This window comes from Pseudophryne corroboree, chromosome 8 (genome assembly GCF_028390025.1).
Source record: "Pseudophryne corroboree isolate aPseCor3 chromosome 8, aPseCor3.hap2, whole genome shotgun sequence".
In the NCBI taxonomy this organism is placed as follows: Eukaryota; Metazoa; Chordata; class Amphibia; order Anura; family Myobatrachidae; genus Pseudophryne; species Pseudophryne corroboree.
Window position 1 is genome coordinate 408,139,309 of NC_086451.1, and position 23,689 is coordinate 408,162,997.

The window sequence follows — 23,689 nt, forward strand, 5'->3', positions numbered from 1 at the left end:
TTGATACCCTGGCTGAGGAGGACCTGGAGTTCTCTCATTCGGTGCTGCAGAGTCATCCGCACTCTCCCGCCCGTTTGGGAGCTTTGGTATAATCCCCATGGTCCTTACGGAGTTCCCAGCATCCACTAGGACGTCAGAGAAAATAAGAATTTACTTACCGATAATTCTATTTCTCGTAGTCCGTAGTGGATGCTGGGCGCCCATCCCAAGTGCGGATTGTCTGCAATACTTGTACATAGTTATTGTTACAAAAATCGGGTTATTATTGTTGTGAGCCATCTTTTCAGAGGCTCCTTTGTTATCATGCTGTTAACTGGGTTCAGATCACAGGTTGTACGGTGTGATTGGTGTGGCTGGTATGAGTCTTACCCGGGATTCAATATCCTTCCTTATTGTGTACGCTCGTCCGGGCACAGTATCCTAACTGAGGCTTGGAGGAGGGTCATAGGGGGAGGAGCCAGTGCACACCACCTGATCCTTAAGCTTTTATTTTGTGCCCTGTCTCCTGCGGAGCCGCTATTCCCCATGGTCCTTACGGAGTTCCCAGCATCCACTACGGACTACGAGAAATAGAATTATCGGTAAGTAAATTCTTATTTTTTTATGTTCAGTGAGACCTGCTGGCAACAGGCTCACTGCATCGAGGGACTAAGGGGAGAAGAAGCGAACTCGCCTGCGTGCAGAGTGGATTGGGCTTCTTAGGCTACTGGACATTAGCTCCAGAGGGACCGATCACAGGCCCAGCCATGGATAGGTCCCAGAGCCGCGCCGCCTGCCCCCTTACAGAGCCAGAAGACAGAAGAGGTCCGGAAAATCGGCGGCAGAAGACGTCCTGTCTTCAACAAGGTAGCGCACAGCACTGCAGCTGTGCGCCATTGCTCTCAGCACACTTCACACTCCGGTCACTGAGGGTGCAGGGCACTGGGGGGGGGGCGCCCTGAGCAGCAATAAAAACACCTTGGATGGCAAAAAATGCATCACATATAGCTCCTGGGCTATATGGATGAATTTAACCCCTGCCAAAATACACAAAAAAACGGCGGCCATATCTCCTCAGCACACTGGCGCCATTTTCCCTCACAGCTCCGTTGGAGGGAAGCTCCCTGGCTCTCCCCTGCAGTCACTACACTACAGAAAGGGTTAAAAAAGAGAGGGGGGCACTAATTACGCGCAGTATTAAAAATTACAGCAGCTATAAGGGGAAAAACACTTATATAAGGTTATCTATATATATATATATATATATATATATATATATATATATATATATATATATATATATATATATATATATATATATATATATATATATATATATATATATATATATATATATATATATAGCGCTTTGGTGTGTGCTGGCAAACTCTCCCTCTGTCTCCCCAAAGGGCTAGTGGGGTCCTGTCCTCTATCAGAGCATTTCCCTGTGTGTGTGCTGTGTGTCGGTACGTTTGTGTCGACATGTATGAGGAGAAAAATGATGTGGAGACGGAGCAGATTGCCTGTAATAGTGATGTCACCCCCTAGGGGGTCGACACCTGAGTGGATGAACTGTTGGAAGGAATTACGTGACAGTGTCAGCTCTGTATAAAAGACAGTGGTTGACATGAGACAGCCGGCTACTCAGCTTGTGCCTGTCCAGACGTCTCATAGGCCGTCAGGGGCTCTAAAGCGCCCGTTACCTCAGATGGCAGATATAGACGCCGACACGGATACTGACTCCAGTGTCGACGGTGAAGAGACAAATGTGACTTCCAGTAGGGCCACACGTTACATGATTGAGGCAATAAAATGTTTTACACATTTCTGATAATACGAGTACCACCAAAAAGGGGTATTATGTTCGGTGAGGAAAAACTACCTGTAGTTTTCCTGAATCTGAGAAATTAAATGAGGGGTGTGATGATGCGTGGGTTTCCCCCGATAACAACTGATAATTTCTAAAATGTTATTGGCATTATATCCTTTCCCGCCAGAGGTTAGGGTGCGTTGGGAAACACCCCCTAGGGTGGATAAAGCGCTCACACGCTTGTAAGAACAAGGGCTCTACCCTCTCCTGATATGGCCGCCCTTAAGGATCCTGCTGATAGAAAGCAGGAGGGTATCCTAAAATGTATTTACACACATACTGGTGTTATACTGCGACCAGCAATCGCCTCAGCCTGGATGTGCAGTGCTGGGTTGGCGTGGTCGGATTCCCTGACTGAAAATATTGATACCCTAGATAGGGACAGTATATTTTTGCCTATAGAGCATTTAAAAGATGCATTTCTATATATGCGTGATGCACAGCGGAATATTTGCCGACTGGCATCAAGTCTAAGTGCGTTGTCCATTTCTGCCAGTAGAGGGTTATGGACACGACAGTGGTCAGGTGAGGCGGATTCCAAAACGGCATTTGGAAGTATTGCCTTATTAAGGGGAGGAGTTATTTGGGGTCGGTCTTTTCAGACCTGGTGGCCACGGCAACAGCTGGGAAATCCACGTTTGTACCCCAGGTCGCCTCTCAACATAAGAAGACGCCGTATTATCAGGCGCAGTCTTTTCGTAGGCAAGCGGGCAAAAGGTTCCTCATTTCTGCCCCGTGACAGAGGGAGAGGAAATAGGCTGCAGAAATCAGCCAGTTCCCAGGAACAGAAACCCTCTCCCGCCTCTGCCAAGCCCTCAGTATGACGCTGGGGCTTTACAAGCAGAATCAGGCACGGTGGGGACCCGTCTCAATGAATTTCAGCGCGCAGTGGGCTTACTCGCAAGTAGACCCCTGGATCCTTCAGGTGATATCTCAGGGGTACAAATTGGAATTCGAGACGTCTCCCCCTCGCCGTTTCCTAAAGTCGGCTTTAACGATGTCTCCTTCTGACAGGGAGGCAGTTTTGGAAGCCATTCACAAGCTGTATTCCCAGCAGGTGATAATCAAGGTACCCCTCCTGCAACAGGGAACGGGGTATTATTCCACACTGTTGTGGTACCGAAGCCGGACGGCTCGGTGAGACCGATTCTAAATCTAAAATCTTTGAACACTTACATACGGAGGTTCAAATTCAAGATTGAGTCACTCAGAGCAGTGATTGCGAACCTGGAAGAAGGGGACTACATGAGGTCTCGGGACATCAAGGATGCTTACCTTCATGTTAAAATTTACCCTTCTCACCAAGGGTACCTCAGGTTTATGGTACAGAACTGTCACTATCAGTTTCAGACGCTGCCGTAGGGATGGTCCACGGCACCCCGGGTCTTTACCAAGGTAATGGCCGAAATGATGATACTCCTTCGAAGGAAGGGAATTTTAGTTATCCCTTACTTGGGCGATTCCCTGATAAGGGTAAGATCCAGGGAACAGTTGGAGGTCGGTGTAGCACTATCTCAGGTAGTGTTGCGGCAGCACGATTGGATTCTCAATATTCCAAAATCGCAGCTGATTCCGACGACTCGTCTTCTGTTCTTAGGGATGATCCTGGACACAGTCCAGAAAAAGGTGTTTCTCCCGGAGGAGAAAGTCAGGGAGTTATCCGAGCTAGTCGGGAACCTCCTATAACCGAGCCAAGTCTCAGTACATCAATGAAATGGTTCTGGGGAAAATGGTGGCTTCCTACGAAGCAATCCCATTCGGCAGATTCCACGCAAGAACTTTCCAGTGGGACCTGCTGGACAAATGGTCCGGGTCGCATCTTCAGATGCATCAGCGGATAACCCTGTCACCAAGCACAAGGGTGTCTCTCCTGTGGTGGTTGCAGAGTGCTCATCTTCTAGAGGGCCGCACATTCAGGACTGGGTCCTGGTGATCACGGATGCCAGCCTGCGAGGCTGGGGAGCAGTCACACAGGGAAGGAATTTCCAGAGCTTATGGTCAAGCCTGGAGACATCACTTCACATAAATATCCTGAAGCTAAGGGCCATTTACAATGCTCTAAGCTCAGCAAGACCTCTGCTTCAAGGTCACTCGGAGTTGATCCATTCGGACAACATCACGGCAGTCACCCACGTAAACAGACAGGGTGGCACAAGAAGCAAAAGGGCAATGGCAGAAGCTGCAACGATTCTTCGCTGGGCGGAAAATCATGTGATAGCACTGTCAGCAGTATTCATTCCGGGAGTGGACAACTGGGAAGCAGACTTCCTCAGCAGACACGACCTCCACCCGGGAGAGTGGGGACTTCACCCAGAAGTTTTCCACATGTTTATAAAACTCGACAAGTATTGCGCCAGGTCAAGGGACCCTCAGGCAATAGCTGTAAACGCTCTGGTAACACAGTGGGTGTACCAGTCAGTGTATGTGTTCCCTCCTCTGCCTCTCATACCCAAGGTTCTGAGAATTATAAGATGGAGAGGAGTAAGTACTATATTCGTGGCTCCGGATGGGCCAAGAAGGACTTGGTAACCGGAACTTCAAGAGATGCTCACGGAGGATCCGGGGCCTCTACCTCTAAGAAGGGACCTGCTCCAGCAAGGACCCTGTCTGTTCCAAGACTTACCGCGGCTGCGTTTGACGGCATGGCGGTTGAACGCCGGATCATGAAGGAGAAAGGCATTCCGAATGAAGTCATTCCTATCCTGATCAAAGCCAGGAAAGATATAACCGCAAAACATTATCACCGCATTTGGCGAAAATATGTTGCGTGGTGCGAGGCCAGTAAGGCCCCGACGGAGGAATTTTCAACTAGGTCGATTCCTACATTTCCTGCAAACAGGAGTGTCTATGGGCCTGAAATGGGGGTCCATTAAGGTTCAAGTTTCGGCCCTGTCAATTTTCTTCCAAAAAGAACTAGCTTCAGTCCCTGAAGTTCAGACGTTTGTGAAAGGAGTACTGCATATACAGCCGCCTCTTGTGCCTCCAGTGGCACATTGGGATCTAAATGTAGTTTTTGGGTTCCAAAAGTCACATTGGTTTGAACCACTTAAATATGTGGAGTTAAAATATCTCACATGGAAAGTGGTCATGCTGTTGGCCCTGTCCTGGGCCAGGTGCGTGTCAGAATTGGCGGCTTTATCCTGTAAAAGCTCTCATCTGATTTTCCATTCGGACAGGGCAGAATTGAGGACTTGTCCTCAGTTTCTCCCTAAGGTGGTTTTCAGCGTTTCACCTGAATCAACCTATTGTGCCTGCGGCTACTAGGGACTTGGAGGACTCCAAGTTGCTAGACGTTGTCAGGGCCCTGGAAATATAGGTTTCCAGGACGGCTGGAGTCAGAAAATCTGACTCGTTGTTTATTCTGTATGCACCCAACAAGCTGGGTGCTCCTGCTTCTAAGCAGACTATTGCTCGTTGGATTTGTAGTACAATTCAGCTTGCACATTCTGTGGCAGGCCTGCCACAGACAAAATCTGTAAAAGCCCATTCCACAAGGAAGGTGGGCTCATCTTGGGCGGCTGCCCGAGGGGTCTCTGCTTTGCAACTTTGCCGAGCAGCTACTTGGTCAGGAGCAAATACGTTTGTAAAATTCTACAAATTTGATACCCTGGCTGAGGAGGACCTGGAGTTCTTTCATTTGGTGCTGCAGAGTCATCCGCACTCTCCCGCCCGTTTGGGAGCTTTGGTATAATCCCCATGGTCCTTACGGAGTCCCCAGCATCCACTAGGACGTTAGAGAAAATAAGAATTTACTTACCGATAATTCTATTTCTCGTAGTCCGTAGTGGATGCTGGGCGCCCATCCCAAGTGCGGATTGTCTGCAATACTGGTACATAGTTATTGTTACCAAAAAATCGGGTTATTGCTGTAGTGAGCCATCTTTTCTAGAGGCTCCTCTGTTATCATGCTGTTAACTGGGTTTAGATCACAAGTTATATAGTGTGATTGGTGTGGCTGGTACGAGTCTTACCCGGGATTCAAAATCCTTCCTTATTGTGTACGCTCGTCCGGGCACAGTATCCTAACTGAGGCTTGGAGGAGGGTCATAGGGGGAGGAGCCAGTGCACACCAGGTAGTTCTAAAGCTTTACTTTTGTGCCCAGTCTCCTGCGGAGCCGCTATTCCCCATGGTCCTTACGGAGTCCCCAGCATCCACTACGGACTACGAGAAATAGAATTATCGGTAAGTAAATTCTTATTATTTCCACTATAATGTGCTACCCTGGCTTGCTCACACAATGGTAATCCTGTAGACTTAGGAGGTCTGCATATACAGGGCGTAGGGACCAATACTGTACATAGCTTCTCAAGGGAGAGTGCACCTCACAGGAGAGACCAAGACAGTGGATGCAGTGAACAGCAGGGCTTTTAGGATGGAGACGTCCCATTTATAGGGGTGGTCTTCAGTATGCCGGCTGTCGGGATCCCGGCACACAGTATACCGGCGCCGGAATACCGACACTTATTCTCCCTCGTGGGGGTCCACGACCCCCCTCGAGGGAGAATAAAATAGCGTGGTGAGCGCAGCAAGCCCGCAAGGGGCTCATTTGCGCTCGCCACACTGTCGGTATGCCGGCGGTTGGGCTCCCGGCGGTCGGGATGCTGGTCGCCGGGAGCCCGACCGCCGGCATACCATACTACACCCCATTTATAGTAAGGTTCTGCATCATCCAGACACATCACATTCTGCATATGAGATGGTGAGTGACAACTAGGTCTTGCACATTGGAATCTTGGTTCCCATTATGGCTTGCATGTAGTCTTCAGTGTCCTTGTAGCACACCAGGAGACCCTGTAACGTGTTTATCCTGCAGAAGTCTATCTCAGTGCTGCAAACTCCTATAGCGCCCGTCATAGCTCTTCATCTTCGTACAGGTTCTAATTAGCAGCCACCTAGTGGTTCAACTTACACAAGGGACAAAGGGCTTGATTCTGATTTGTACGTATACACGATGGTTTATCTACAGTCCGATGGTGAGGGACTGCATATGTGCAGGACCTGTTCTACCCCTGTGCAGAATGATTCCTGCAGTATTCCTTGTGGTCCCTTGTTAGCTACAGCACGTTTGACATGCTGTAGCGTCTTGGGGATGGGTGCAGCACCTGGGGCTGTTCTACGAAATGGGTGCGTGTTGCCAACGTTTTATAGGCACAGCTAGCCCATGACTCAGACCTTCTGGACCCAGTAGACGAGTTCCAGCGGCCAGTCTGAGTAAGCATCACACGCACAACACTCCCATGGTAGAGGGCTGCGACCATCGTGACATTGTCTCTGGATGTAGCTCTCGGATTGCAGATGCTGGCAGGAGCCGATGGTGCTACTGATGGTCCACCGTTGCATGTGCCTTGAGGCTGTTCATGGTAATTGTCCATTAGGGATTGGTTATACGTCTGACATTGGAGTATTTGACTGGCAATGGGGTCCGATTGTGTGCCAGTAATAACATCTGTATAATGCTGTAGGCAATAAGGTCTAACTTTATGGCTTGAGATCACATTTGTACATCATTGAAAGCAACTGGGTCCTGATTGTGTGGCTAATATTGTTGCTGAAGTTGTTGGCAGCAGAATCTCTTCAAAGTGATTTTATAGCGTGTGTTATTGCCAGGCCTAATTTCGCACAGCCGATGGCCGCTATATTGGCGCATTGTGCTGTGTGTACAGGCAAGCTGCAGACCATCCGTACACTTGCTGCAGGGACTACCAGTGCCTGACATCACAACTAAGCAGGCACATGTAAATGCCCGCCCAGGTGTGACGTGAGGCACAACACATCAGGCCGACGATAAGTATGCACCGTATGGCCGTTATGCAGTGCCAGTCCTCTCCTGGCCCTTGTCATATCATTTGAAGCCAGTTTCTGCATGATGAAAGGAGTCAATCCAACCAATCTTGAAGGACAGCCCAGATGATGTAATATCGCATTGTAAGTTCATAGCTTCAGGTGAAAGGGGTGTCAGTCATATTCTGTAGATATGAAATTGAGATTGTCATTGGCTTGTATGATTGGCTTCCTATATAATGTGTAAATATTTTCTTTCTTTAGCTCTAAAAACAGAGTTTAAGCAGGAGGAGCCTGATGCCAGTTACAGGGGGGGCAATGCTGCGGGACCTCCTCAGTCCTTCCAGAACCGCAAAAGGTCATTCGAGGACAGGGGGAGGCCATACCTTGAGCAACGTGATGACAGGCGGTGAGTAAATGTGGGCACTGCTAGGTTAACTGGTCACCTCTATGCTAGAATCATTATTTACCTAGTAACCCCTGAAAGGACCCCGAAACCAAAGGTATAAGTTTCTTTATGAGAAATACTTGCTAGTTATGACCTACAAATCTACATAGCTAATGTACACTTTACTTCTACCAAGGTACCGACCAGGACAGAGTTAATGTGAAACACACAGCAAGATTGCGCTCATAATGCGTTCTTCTTTGTTCTGTTTGATTGTCTCATTGATTGTACATATGTGTAACTTCCACCCCTCCTAGGAGGGACAGGAGCATTGTGGTGAAGGCGGACTGAGCTGAGTGAGCAGATGCTGGTTCTCTCATTAATTAACTTTGGTCTTTGTTAATGACATTACAATAAAGCTGGTGTTGCCCAGAGTATGGGGATTGAAAAACTAGAAAGTAAAGATTCACCAACTGAGAACAGTTATAGTGCAAAACCACGCATTTGTGTCTCTTCCATTCAGTCAAGTTGGGGAGTGGGGGGCGGTAGAGGGGTTATTTTTGTTTCCACAATTGAATGGACAGATGATAAGGTGCAGGTCCACAGAGTTTGAAATGTTCTAGCAAATCGCCACCTTTGGAATATATATGGGTTGTCTGCTTCAAAGATATTTCGAACAATAGCTTGCGAGCAGGGCCTTCCTACCTCAGACGGTTGGTTATTACCCAGTTTTATATCATTGTTATTTCCAATTGTAAAGCGCAATGGAATTTGCTGCGCTATATAAGAAATTGTTAATAATAATATTATTTTGGATAATATGGTGCAGATTCTACACCACACTTCTGTCTATTACTACGTACTGGCACTGCAGGGAGCCACTCATTGGCTGAAGTAAAATGGTTCAGTTTGCTAATTATCTTATGTACCAGCAATCATGGCATGGTGAAGAATGTTTGCAGACCAATGTGAGAAACCCTAAAAAAAAAAATTAATTTACATTTGTGAATGTGCAGTAGATAAACTTGCATGTTAGAATGAGTACAGACCAGAGCGATGTCGGCACGTTTTTCTGTATCATAACAACATATCGTGCATATCGCCTAGTGTGTGTGCACTATTGTGCGCAATTTATTTATTTAGAGTGTTTAACCACTCCAACTCCTGGCGCAAATAGTTATAAATAAATTAATTATATATACATCAGCTGCAAACACTGAGGGTTAGCCAATTCCCCCCAAAAAAAGAAGAAACAAGAAATATACAAAAATGTGTAATGCGCTTGATGTATAAATATTAAGATTTAAATTGTCAAAAAGTATATACACAGGTGTCTGCTTGTACCTAATTTCAGCACACATGGAACTTGCTAGTATATTTAAATAAAAACAAATTTATTAACACATACAATTAAAACCAATATATATATATGAAAGCTCAGGCACACTACTAGAACATTCAAATTTCTTTGCCACTTTATAGTTGGAATTGAAACAGTGTAGCTTGTATACTGCCACACAGACCTGTCGGGTCTATTGAATCAATAAACAGATTGCAACAGTTACTACAGCCTTTGAAGAGAAATTGTAGCTCCAGTCCTCTATGCTACTGGCGTCCCAGTGCAGAGGAAGTGCTGCTGGTTATAATTACCCGACCTGCGGGAATGATCAGTCTTGCAGCGCAGGAGTATCTTCACAGCGTCCACCGCCGGCACTATCACGGTGCAGATGTTACTGTCCTGGCGGGCGGGTACGGACGCTCCGGAGGTTTGCTAACCTGGCGTACCGGTAAGGAAGCTCCGAGGCTGGTTCCAAATTGACCGCTAAATGCGGATTCAACACAGCAATCTGTATGTGTGCGGGCTGAGCAAGGGGATGACGTCAACGCGTTTCGTCCCGTCACAGCTCGGGACTTCCTCAGGTCCCGCAGGTCGCACATGACACTTTCAGGTCGGCCGTGCTTCACGCAGCCAGACATTGCATGTGATCTGGTGCAATGTAATGAAGGACGAAACAGTGATTGATCCGTTCAATAAATCTTCCTGGTGTGTACGGGCAATTGGGCATGGTGGGGGCCAAAGGGAATTATGCCCGACCATTGGCTTTATTGCCCATCGTCCAGTTTGTACCCTCCTTTAGGCTAATTACTGTGTTGGTTGTCTCGTATAAACAAGCAACAAGGCCTCCTCTTGCTGTATGCTGATCTCCGAAAGATGCTTTGATTGTCTGGTCTGAAACCGGATTGTGATACAAATGCTTGTGTCTTACAGAGTGAGGTCACCGCAAGGTCGTGTCGATGATGAGGACGATGTGTTCGACGATAGCATTGTGGTCCTGGATAACTGTGAGTGGACATACTAGTAACGAACCTTAAATGACTAAGTTCCTGAGTAGAGAATGATCTGGTTTGGAAGGTGACTTGCGTAACACAAAGCTCCAGTGCAGCACAGGCCTACTCCAATATGTGGCAGAGGGGAATGGTAATGAATATCTTTACAGTTCATACAAGCCCTTACTTTGCCTTGATTCCTGCCACACTGCCCAAAGGCAATAGCGGGGATAACAACGTTCTCTCCTCCATATTTACTGTGATACATAAAGACCAAGTTACAACATGACATTTTCTAACTGGAAGAAGGCTAAAACAAACAAAATATGAATCCATTGTTAGAACTACAGGCATGTCAGGACAGTTCAATTAGATTTAATGCTGCAGCAACAATATGCTTTCACTGTTTAGTTCTAATTGACATCCATAAGCAGTATTGTAGACTAGCAATGCCATATTCTTGTCTTTACTACGTATTGATTGTATCGGAAGCTTAACTCGCATTCCTCCTCCAGATAACAGTGACCTGCACTTCAAGCTGAGCAAAGACCGAATGACCGGTTTCCCACTGACTATGGAGGGTTTTGCTTACCTCTGGTCTGGAGCCCGGGCTACGCATGGGGTCAATAAGGGCAGGGTGTGCTTTGAGATAAAGGTGAGTCTTATTGCTAAAACTCCACCGACTACACTTTCCAGTGCGCCTGTGTAAATGTGTGGTGAAAGGCCATTGGATGACAAGTTATGTGCTTTTATTACTATTATGTTTTCCCTTAACACTCAGGTTAAGGAAGAAATTGCAGTGGGACACCTGCCAGCCAGCGAGCCAGACCCGCACGTAGTTCGTGTTGGATGGTCCCTGGACACCTGCACCACTCAGCTAGGTAAGGACTAAGCATTCTCTTTCATTTATATTATGGTTGCATGTTTCTGGCTTTATCTTTATCCACATTATGTTGTAGACCACCAGTCTCCCTCCCAATCTTTACTTGTTATGACTTTTTCTACAGAACTTCATTTCTCTTTCATCCTGGGGACACTGGGTGTGTTGAGGCTCAGTCTGCAGTTTGGCACTTTAAAAATATCCCTGTATCTGAAAGTCATCCCCCTTTTGTGTCCCCCTTACCCTGCTGATACCTATATTGCTTTTATTTCTCTAACGTCCTAGTGGATGCTGGGGACTCCGTAAGGACCATGGGGAATAGACGGGCTCCGCAGGAGACTGGGCACTCTAAGAAAGATTTAGTACTACTGGTGTGCACTGGCTCCTCCCTCTATGCCCCTCCTCCAGACCTCAGTTAGAATCTGTGCGCGGACAGAGCTGGGTGCATTTTAGTGAGCTCTCCTGAGATTGCTAATAAGAAAGTATTTTAGTTAGGTTTTTTATTTTCAGAGAGCTTCTGCTGGCAACAGACTCTCTGCTACGTGGGACTGAGGGGAGAGAAGCAAACCTACTAACTGCGGCTAGGTTGCGCTTCTTAGGCTACTGGACACTATTAGCTCCAGAGGGATCGAACACAGGGCCCGACCTTGTCGTCCGTTCCCGGAGCCGCGCCGCCGTCCCCCTCGCAGAGCCAGAAGCCGGCGGGTTGAAGCAAGAAGACGTCAAAATCGGCGGCAGAAGACTCCTGTCTTCATATGAGGTAGCGCACAGCACTGCAGCTGTGCGCCATTGCGCCCACACTAACCCACACACTCCGGTCACTGTAGGGCGCAGGGGGGGGCGCCCTGGGCAGCAATTAAGTACCTCCTGGCAAAAGCAGCATATATACAGTTGGACACTGTTATATGCATGAGCCCCCGCCATTAATTTCACACACAATCGCGGGACAGAAGCCCGCCGCTGAGGGGGCGGGGCCTTCTTCCTCAGCACTCACCAGCGCCATTTTCTCTCCACAGCTCCGCTGAGAGGAAGCTCCCCAGGCTCTCCCCTGCAGACTCACGGTAGAAAGGGTAAAAAGAGAGGGGGGGCACATAAATTTAGCGCATTAATCCTATATACAGCAGCTACTGGGTAAACACTAAGTTACTGTGTGATTCCTGGGTAATATAGCGCTGGGGTGTGTGCTGGCATACTCTCTCTCTGTCTCTCCAAAAGGCCTTGTGTGGGTCCTGTCCTCATATAGAGCATCCCCTGTGTGTGTGGTGTCGGTACGCGTGTGTCGACATGTTTGACGAAGAGGGCTATGTGAAGGCAGAGCAAAGTGCAGATGAATGTCGTGTCTCCGCCGACGGCACCGACACCTGATTGGATGGATATGTGGAAGGTGATAAATGATAATGTAAACTCCTTGCATAAAAGGTTGGATAAAGCTGATGCCTTGGGACAGTCGGGGTCTCAGCCCATGCCTGATCCTACAGCGCAAAGGCCGTCAGGGTCTCAGAAGCGCCCACTATCCAAAATTGTTGACACAGATATCGACACGGATTCTGACTCCAGTGTCGATGAGGATGATGCAAAGTTGCAGCCTAAAATGGCTAAAGCCATCCGCTACATGATTATAGCAATGAAGGATGTTTTGCACATATCAGAGGTAAACCCTGTCCCTGACAAGAGGGTTTTATATGTATGGGGAGAAAAAGCAAGAGGTGACTTTTCCCCCTTCACATGAGTTAAATGAGTTATGTGAAAAAGCGTGGGATTCCCCCGATAGGAAAGTGCTGATTTCCAAAAGGTTACTTATGGCGTACCCTTTCCCGCCAACGGACAGGGTGCGCTGGGAATCCTCCCCTAGGGTAGATAAAGCTCTGACACGCTTATCTAAGAAGGTGGCCCTGCCGTCACAGGATACGGCCGCCCTAAAGGATCCTGCAGATAGGAAGCAGGAAAGTATCCTGAAGTCTGTTTATACACATTCAGGTACTCTACTGAGGCCGGCAATTGCGTCGGCCTGGATGTGTAGTGCTGTAGCAGCGTGGACAGATAATCTGTCTGAGGAAATGGATACCTTAGACAAGGATACCATTTTACTGACCCTGGGGCATATAAAAGACGCTGTCCTATATATGAGGGATGCCCAGAGGGACATTTGCCTACTGGGCTCTAAAATAAAAGCAATGTCAATTTCTGCCAGAAGGGTCCTGTGGACTCGGCAATGGACAGGTGATGCCGACTCCAAAAAGCACATGGAGGTTTTACCTTACAAGGGTGAGGAATTGTTTGGGGACGGCCTCTCGGACCTAGTTTCCACAGCTACGGCTGGGAAGTCAAATTTTTTGCCATATATTCCCTCACAGCCTAAGAAAGCACCGTATTACCAAATGCAGTCCTTTTCGATCACAAAGAAGCAAGAAGGTCAGAGGTGCGTTTTTTCTTGCCAGAGTCAGGGGTAGAGGAAAGAAGCTGCACCATACAGCTAGTTCCCAGGAACAGAAGTCCTCCCTGGCTTCCACTAAATCCACCGCATGACGCTGGGGCTCCACAGGTGGACCCTGGAGCGGTGGGGGCGCGTCTCCGAAATTTCAGCCACCAGTGGGTTCGCTCACAGGTGGATCCCTGGGCTATACAGATTGTGTCTCAGGGATACAAGCTGGAATTCGAAGTGATGCCCCATCACAGTTACCTCAAATCGGCCCTGCCAGCTTCCCCCATGGAAAGCGAGGTAGTGTTAGCGGCAATTCACAGGTTATATCTCCAGTAGGTGGTGGTAAAGGTTCCCCTCCTTAAACAAGGAAGGGGATACTATTCCACAATGTTTGTGGTACCGAAACCGGACGGTTCGGTCAGACCCATATTGAATTTAAAGTCCCTGAACATTTTTTCTGAAAAGATTCAAGTTCAAAATGGAATCGCTCAGAGCGGTCATTGCAAGCCTGGAAGAGGGGGATTTTATGGTGTCTCTGGACATCAAGGATGCTTACTTGCATGTCCCCATTTATCCACCTCATCAGGAGTACCTCAGATTTGTGGTACAGGACTGTCATTACCAATTCCAGACGTTGCCGTTTGGGCTCTCCACGGCACCGAGAATATTTACCAAGGTAATGGCGGAAATGATGGTGCTCCTTCGAAAGCAAGGGGTCACAATTATCCCATACTTGGACGATCTCCTCATAAAAGCGAGGTCCAGAGAGCAGTTGCTGATCAGCGTAGCACACTCCCAGGAAGTGTTGCAACAGCACGGCTGGATTCTGAATATCCCAGTCGCAGCTGATTCCTACGACGCGTCTGCCCTTTCTGGGCATGATTCTGGACACGGACCAGAAGAAGGTGTTTCTCCCGGCGGAGAAGGCTGAAGAGCTCGTGACTCTAGTCAGAGACCTCTTAAAACCGAAACAGGTGTCGGTGCATCGCTGCACGCGAATCCTGGGAAAGATGGTGGCATCATATGAAGCCATTCCCTTCGGCAGGTTCCATGCGAGGATCTTTCAGTGGGATCTGTTGGACAAGTGGTCCGGATCGCATCTTCAGATGCATTGGCTGATCACCCTGTCCCCCAGGGCCAGGGTGTCTCTTCTGTGGTGGCTACAGAGCGCTCACCTTCTCGAGAGCCGCAGGTTCGGCATACAGGACTGGGTCCTGGTGACCACGGATGCGAGCCTCCGAGGGTGGGGGGCAGTCACTCAGGGAAGAAACTTCCAAGGGTTGTGGTCAAGTCAGGAGGCTTGTCTGCACATAAATATCCTGGAACTAAGGGCCATATACAACGCCCTGAGTCAAGCGGAGCCTCTGCTTCGCAACCAACCGGTGCTGATTCAGTCAGACAACATCACCGCAGTGGCTCATGTAAACCGCCAGGGCGGCACAAGAAGCAGAGTGGCGATGGCGGAAGCCACCAGGATTCTTCGTTGGGCGGAGAATCATGTGCAAGCACTGTCAGCAGTGTTCATTCCGGGCGTGGACAACTGGGGAGCAGACTTCCTCAGCAGGCACGACCTCCACCCGGGAGAGTGGGGACTTCATCACGAAGTCTTCACTCAGATTACAAATCGATGGGAACTGCCACAGGTAGACATGATGGCGTCCCATCTCAACAAAAAGCTACAAAGGTATTGCGCCAGGTCAAGAGACCCTCAGGCGATAGCTGTGGACGCACTGGTAACACTGTGGGTGTTCCAGTCGGTCTGTGTGTTTCCTCCTCTTCCTCTCATACCCAAGGTGCTGAGAATCGTAAGAAAAAGAGGAGTGAGAACAATACTCATTGTTCCGGATTGGCCAAGAAGGACTTGGTACCCGGAACTGCAAGAAATGCTCACAGAGGACCCATGGCCTCTGCCTCTCAGACAGGACCTCTTGCAACAGGGGCCCTGTCTGTTCCAAGACTTACCGCGGCTGCGTTTGACGGCATGGCGGTTGAACGCAGGATCCTAGCGGAAAAAGGCATTCCGGAGGAAGTTATTCCTACGCTGATAAAGGCTAGGAAGGACGTGACAGCAAGACACTATCACTGTATATGGCGAAAATATGTTGCCTGGTGTGAGGCCAGGAAGGCCCCTACAGAGGAATTCCAGCTGGGCCGGTTCCTGCACTTCCTACAGTCTGGAGTGACTATGGGCCTGAAGTTGGGGTCCATAAAGGTCCAGATTTCGGCCCTATCCATTTTCTTTCAAAAGAAACTGGCTTCTCTTCCTGAAGTTCAGACGTTTGTTAAGGGAGTGCTGCATATTCAACCCCCTATTGTGCCACCTTGGGATCTCAACGTGGTGTTGGGTTTCCTGAAATCCCACTGGTTTGAGCCACTTAAGACCGTGGAGCAAAAGTATCTCACGTGGAAGGTGGTCATGCTATTGGCCTTAGCTTCGGCTAGGCGTGTGTCAGAATTGGCGGCTTTGTCATGTAAAAGCCCCTATCTGGTTTTCCATATGGACAGGGCAGAATTACGGACTCGTCCGCAATTTCTGCCGAAGGTGGTGTAATCTTTTCATTTGAACCAACCTATTGTGGTGCCTGCGGCTACTCGTGACTTGGAGGATTCCAAGTTGCTTGATGTAGTCAGGGCTTTGAAGATCTATGTAGCCAGGACGGCTGGAGTCAGGAAGATTGACTCGCTGTTTATCCTGTATGCATCCAACAAGCTGGGTGCTCCTGCTTCAAAGCAAACCATTGCTCGCTGGATCTGTAGCACGATTCAGCAGGCTCATTCTGCGGCTGGTTTGCCGCATCCAAAATCAGTGAAAGCCCACAAGGAAAGTGGGCTCTTCTTGGGCGGCTGCCCGAGGGGTCTCTGCATTACAGCTTTGCCGAGCAGCTACTTGGTCGGGTACAAACACATTTGCTAAGTTCTACAAGTTTGATACCCTGGCTGAGGAGGACCTTGTGTTTGCCCATTCGGTGCTGCAGAGTCATCCGCACTCTCCCGTCCGTTTAGGAGCTTTGGTATAATCCCCATGGTCCTTACGGAGTCCCCAGCATCCACTAGGACGTTAGAGAAAATAAGATTTTACTCACCGGTAAATCTATTTCTCGTAGTCCGTAGTGGATGCTGGGCGCCCGTCCCAAGTGCGGACTTTCTGCAATACGTGTACATAGTTATTGCTTAATAAAGGGTTATGTTATGTGGGCATCCATTGTTGATGCTCTGTTGTTGTTCATACTGTTGACTGGGTAAGTTTATCACAAGTTATACGGTGTGATTGGTGTGGCTGGTATGAGTCTTACCCTGGATTCCAAAATCCTTTCCTTATAATGTCAGCTCTTCCGGGCACAGTTTCCTTAACTGAGGTCTGGAGGAGGGGCATAGAGGGAGGAGCCAGTGCACACCAGTAGTACTAAATCTTTCTTAGAGTGCCCAGTCTCCTGCGGAGCCCGTCTATTCCCCATGGTCCTTACGGAGTCCCCAGCATCCACTACGGACTACGAGAAATAGATTTACCGGTGAGTAAAATCTTATTTTAACTCAGTCCTCTGCAACACATGGTATGCATCCATATAGCCTGCATTACAGCGGCAGGACGTGTATGCATTGCTCTGCAGAAACTTGTGGCATCCTAAGTCAGTGATAACATGCAGGTACAGCTTCACTTCTGTTGTGTACTGCCTTTTATCTGTAATGTTAGATAAAGGTTGTACAGGTACAGCGCTGATTTTCTGTCAATTTATGGCCTTGCAAATCATTTAATCTGGACATATTTTCCAATTTGGGTTATGTGGTGGCCACTTGGCGCTGTGTGTCATTTGTAGTCATTTGAACATCTGTGCAGACGACACACATGGCTTCCAACAACAGTGCAAAGTGTCAGTGGTGGTGTGAAGCTGAAACACATCCATAAAGATGCAGGAAAAGGTAGAAATGTGTATGAGTATTACCCGACCTCAGTCGTGTACCTGTAATTCCAGAGCGATCTCTGGAGCAGTTGTGGTTTTAGATGTTCCAGATTTTAAAGTCATGTCATATGGACTCCTTATGTGCAGTGTACAAGTCTGATGGTTATCTGCTGGAAGGGTTTGTAAGCAAAGCAAAAGAGCACACAACTGGGCAAAACTGTTGCACTGCAGGTAGGCCAGGTATAACATGCAGAGTTATGGTGCCCATACACTTGTACGATGCCACGCAACATTGCGGGGCATCGCAGCGGCGCACCTGAACACGCCAAAGTGATTACCATGCGATAGATCGCATGGTCATCACGTGATCGGCACGTCACTGTCGAGTGGGAGCGGCCTCCATCCGCTCCCGGCGGGTGCCCATCGCACATTGCAGTGCGATTATATAGCAAGTGTTTTTAAAAACTGTGATTCAATATACACTGCTCAAAAAAATAAAGGGAACACTAAAATAACACATCCTAGATCTGAATGAATGAAATATTCTTATTAAATACTTTGTTCTTTACATAGTTGAATGTGCTGACAACAAAATCACACAAAAATTATCAATGGAAATCAAATTTATTAACCCATGTAGGTCTGGATTTGGAGTCGCCCTCAAAATTAAAGTGGAAAAACGCACTACAGGCTGATCCAACTTTGATGTAATGTCCTTAAAACAAGTCAAAATGAGGCTTAGTAGTGTGTGTGGCCTCCACGTGCCTGTATGACCTCCCTACAACGCCTGGGCATGCTCCTGATGAGGTGGCAGATGGTCTTCTGAGGGATTTCCTCCCAGACCTGGACTAAAGCATCCGCCAACTCCCGGACAGTCTGTGGTGCAACGTGGTGTTGGTGGATGGATCGAGACATGATGTCCCAGATGTGCTCAATTGGATTCAGGTCTGGGGAACGGGCGGGCCAGTCCATAGCATCAATGCCTTCGTCTTGCAGGAACTGCTGACACACTCCAGCCACATGAGGTCTAGCATTGTCTTGCGTTAGGAGGAACCCAGGGCCAACCGCACCAGTATATGGTCTCACAAGGGGTCTGAGGATCTCATCTCGGTACCTAATGGCAGTCAGGCTACCTCTGGTGAGCACATGGAGGGCTGTGCGGCCCCCCCAAAGAAATACCACTCCACACCATTATTGACCCACTGCCAAACCGGTCATGCTGGAGGATGTTGCAGGCAGCAGAACGTTCTCCTTGGCGTCTCCAGACTCTGTCACGTCTGTCACATGTGCTCAGTGAGAACCTGCCTTCATCTGTGAAGAGCACAGGGCGCCAGTGGCAAATTTTCCAATCTTGGTATTCTCTGGCAAATGCCAAACGTCCTGCACGGTGTTGGGCTGTAAGCACAACCCCCACCTGTGGGCGTCTGGCTTTCATACCACCCTCATGGAGTCTTTCTGATCGTTTGAGTAGACGCATGCACATTTGTGGCTTGCTGGAGGTAATTTTGCAGGGCTCTGGCAGTGCTCCTCCTGTTTCTCCTTGCACAAAGGCGGAGGTAGCGGTCCTGCTGCTGGGTTGTTGCCCTCCTACGGCTTCCTCCACGTCTCCTGATGTACTGGCCTGTCTCCTGGTAGCGCCTCCATGCTCTGGACACTACGCTGACACACACAGCAAACCTTCTTGCCACAGCTCGCATTGATGTGCCATCCTGGATGAGCTGCACTACCTGGGCCACTTGTGTGGGTTGTAGGGAGGTCATACAGGCACAAGGAGGCCACACATGCTACTGAGCCTCATTTTGACTTGTTTTAAGGACATTACATCAAAGTTGGATCAGCCTGTAGTGTGTTTTTCCACTTTAATTTTGAGGGTGACTCCAAATCCAGACCTCCATGGGTTAATAAATTTGATTTCTCTATCGTCCTAGTGGATGCTGGGGTTCCTGAAAGGACCATGGGGAATAGCGGCTCCGCAGGAGACAGGGCACAAAAGTAAAGCTTTCCGATCAGGTGGTGTGCACTGGCTCCTCCCCCTATGACCCTCCTCCAAGCTAGTTAGATTTTTGTGCCCGGCCGAGAAGGGTGCAATCTAGGTGGCTCTCCTAAAGAGCTGCTTAGAAAAGTTTAGCTTAGGTTTTTTATTTTACAGTGAGTCCTGCTGGCAACAGGATCACTGCAACGAGGGACTTAGGGGAGAAGAAGTGAACTCACCTGCGTGCAGGATGGATTGGCTTCTTGGCTACTGGACATCAGCTCCAGAGGGACGATCACAGGTACAGCCTGGATGGTCACCGGAGCCTTGCCGCCGGCCCCCTTGCAGATGCTGAAGTAAGAAGAGGTCCAGAATCGGCGGCAGAAGACTCCTCAGTCTTCTAAAGGTAGCGCACAGCACTGCAGCTGTGCGCCATTTTCCTCTCAGCACACTTCACACGGCAGTCACTGAGGGTGCAGGGCGCTGGGAGGGGGGCGCCCTGGGAGGCAAATGAATACCTATTTTGGCTAAAAATACCTCACATATAGCCTCCGGAGGCTATATGGAGATATTTAACCCCTGCCAGAATCCGTTAAGAGCGGGAGACGAGGCCGCCGAAAAAGGGGCGGGGCCTATCTCCTCAGCACACAGCGCCATTTTCCCTCACAGAAAGGCTGGAGGGAAGGCTCCCAGGCTCTCCCCTGCACTGCACTACAGAAACAGGGTTAAAACAGAGAGGGGGGGCACTAATTTGGCGTTAGAAATATATAAAAAAGATGCTATAAGGGAAAACACTTATATAAGGTTGTCCCTATATAATTATAGCGTTTTTGGTGTGTGCTGGCAAACTCTCCCTCTGTCTCTCCAAAGGGCTAGTGGGTCCTGTCCTCTATCAGAGCATTCCCTGTGTGTGTGCTGTGTCGGTACGTGTGTGTCGACATGTAGGAGGGCGATGTTGGTGAGGAGGCGGAGCAATTGCCTGTAATGGTGATGTCACTCTCTAGGGAGTCGACACCGGAATGGATGGCTTATTTAGGGAATTACGTGATAATGTCAACACGCTGCAAGGTCGGTTGACGACATGAGACGGCCGACAAACAATTAGTACCGGTCCAGACGTCTCAAAAACACCGTCAGGGGTTTTAAAACGCCCGTTTACTCTAGTCGGTCGACACAGACACAGACAGGGACACTGAATCCAGTGTCGACGGTGAATAAACAAACGTATTCCTTATTAGGGCCACACGTTAAAGGCAATGAAGGAGGTGTTACATATTTCTGATACTACAAGTACCACAAAAGAGGGTATTATGTGGGATGTGAAAAAACTACCATAGTTTTTCCTGAATCAGATAAATTAAATAAAGTGTGTGATGATGCGTGGGTTCCCCCCGATAGAAAATTATGGGCGGTATACCCTTTCCCGCCAGAAGTTAGGGCGCGTTGGGAAACACCCCTTAGGGTGGATAAGGCGCTCACACGCTTATCAAAACAAGTGGCGGTACCGTCTATAGATAGGGCCGTCCTCAAGGACCAGCTGACAGGAGGCTGGAAAATATCATAAAAAGTATATACACACATACTGGTGTTATACTGCGACCAGCGATCGCCTCAGCCTGGATGTGCAGAGCTGGGGTGGCTTGGTCGGATTCCCTGACTAAAAATATTGATACCCTTGACAGGGACAGTATTTTATTGACTATAGAGCATTTAAAGGATGCATTTCTATATATGCGAGATGCACAGAGGGATATTTGCACTCTGGCATCAAGAGTAAATGCGATGTCCATAACTGCCAGAAGATGTTATGGACACGACAGTGGTCAGGTGATGCAGATTCCAAACGGCACAAAGGTGTATTGCCGTATAAAGGAAGAGGAGTTATTTGGGGTCGGTCCATCGGACCTGGTGGCCACGGCAACTGCTGGAAAATCCACCGTTTTTACCCTAAGTCACATCTCTGCAGAAAAAGACACCGTCTTTTCAGCCTCAGTCCTTTCGTCCCTATAAGATCATATCTGCCCAGGGATAGAGGAAAGGGAAGAAGACTGCAGCAGGCAGCCCATTCCCAGGAACAGAAGCGTTCCACCGCTTCTGACAAGTTCTCAGCATGGCGCTGAGACCGTACAGGACCCCTGGATCCTACAAGTAGTATCCCAGGGGTACAGATTGGAATGTCGAGACGTTTCCCCTTCGCAGGCTCCTGAAGTCTGCTTTACCAAGGTCTCCCTCCGACAAGGAGGCAGTATGGGAAAAAATTCACAAGCTGTATTCCCAGCAGGTGATAATTAAATTACCCCTCCTACTACAAGAAAATGGGTATTATTCCACACTATATTGTGGTACTGAAGCCAGAAGGCTAGGTGAGACTTATTCTAAAAATTTTTTTGAACACTTACAAAGGTTCAAATCAAGATGGAGTCACTCAGAGCAGTGATAACGAACCAGGAAGAAGGGGACTATATAGTGTCCCGGGACATCAGGGATGCTTACCTCTATGTCCCAAATTTGCCCTTCTCACTAAGGGTACCTCAGGTTCGTGGTGCAGAACTGTCACTATCAGTTCCAGACGCTGCCGTTTGGATTGTCCACGGCACCCCGGTTCTTTACCAAGGTAATGGCCGAAATGACGATTCTTCTTCGAAGAAAAGGCGTCTTAATTATCCCTTACTTGGACGATCTCCTGATAAGGGCATAGTCCAGGGAACAGTTGGAGGTCGGAGTAGCACTATCTCGGATACTGCTACAACAGCACGGGTGGATTCTAAATATTCCAAAATCGCAGCTGATCCCGACGACACGTCTGCTGTGCCTAGGGATGATTCTGGACACAGTCCAGAAAAAGGTGTTTCTCCCGGAAGAGAAAGCCAGGGAGTTATCCGAGCTAGTCAGGAACCTCCTAAAAACAGTGCATCATTGCACAAGGGTCCTGGTAAAAATGGTGGCTTTCTACGAAGCAATTCCATTCGGCAGATTTCACGCAAGAACTTTTCAGTGGGATCTGCTGGACAAATGGTCCGGATCGCATCTTCAGATGCATCAGCGGATAACCCTATATCCAAGGACAAGGGTGTCTCTCCTGTGGTGGTTATAGAGTGCTCATCTTCTAGAGGGCCGCAGATTCGGCATTCAGGATTGGATGCTGGTGACCACGGAGCCCAGCCCGAGAGGCTGGGGAGCAGTCACACAAGGAAAAAATTTCCAGGGAGTGTGATCAAGTCTGGAGACTTTTCTCCACATAAATATACTGGAGCTAAGGGTAAATTTATAATGCTCTAAGCTTAGCAAGACCTCTGCTTCAAGGTCAGCCGGTATTGATCCAGTGGGAAAAACATCACGGCAGTCGCTCACGTAAACAGACAGGGCGACACAAGAAGCAGGAGGGCAATGGCAAAAACTGCAAGGACTTTTCGCTGGGCGGAAAATCATGTGATAGCACTGTCAGCAGTGTTTCATCCCGGGAATGGAAACTGGGAAGCAGACTTCCTCAGCAGGCACGACCTCCACCCGGGAGAGTGGAAACTTCATCGGGAAGTTTTTTCCACATGATTGTAAACCGTTGGGAAATACCAAAGGTGGACATGATGGCGTCCCGTCTGAACAAAAAACGGGACAGGTATTGCGCCAGGTCAAGAGACCCTCAGGCAATAGCTGTGGACGTTCTGGTAACACCGTGGGTGTACCAGTCGGTGTATGTGTTCCCTCCTCTGCTTCTCATACCTAAGGTGCTGAGAATTATAAGACGTAGAGGAGTAAGAACTATACTCATGGCTCCGGATTGGCCAAGAAGGACTTGGTACCCGGAACTTCAAGAGATGCTTACAGAGGTCTTATGGCCTCTGCCGCTAAGAAGGGACTTGCTTCAGCAAGTACCATGTCTGTTCCAAGACTTACCGCAGCTGCGTTTGTCGGCATGGCGGTGGAAAGCCGGATCCTAAGGGAAAAAGGCATTCCGGAAGAGGTCATTCCTACCCTGGTCAAAGCCAGAAAGGAGGTGACCGCACAACATTATCACCACATGTGGCGAAAATATGTTGCGTGGTGTGAGGCCAGGGAGGCCCCACAAAGAAATTTCAACTCGGTCGTTTCCTGCATTTCCTGCAAACAGGAGTGTCTATGGGCCTCAAATTGGGGTCCATTAAGGTTCAAATTTCGGCCCTGTCTATTTT

General features: G+C 48.6%; 1 protein-coding gene across 2 annotated transcripts in view; it reads left to right on the forward strand.

Moving 5' to 3' along the window:
• Positions 1-23,689, forward strand: part of HNRNPUL1 (heterogeneous nuclear ribonucleoprotein U like 1) — a 94,844-nt gene that overhangs the window by 57,551 nt on the left and 13,604 nt on the right. For both annotated transcript variants that reach the window (XM_063937831.1, XM_063937830.1), the window contains exons 3-6: positions 7,896-8,040; positions 10,289-10,362; positions 10,863-11,002; positions 11,129-11,228. In XM_063937831.1, coding sequence (XP_063793901.1) covers positions 7,896-8,040; positions 10,289-10,362; positions 10,863-11,002; positions 11,129-11,228 — 459 coding nt within the window. The remainder of the gene's footprint in view (positions 1-7,895; positions 8,041-10,288; positions 10,363-10,862; positions 11,003-11,128; positions 11,229-23,689) is intronic.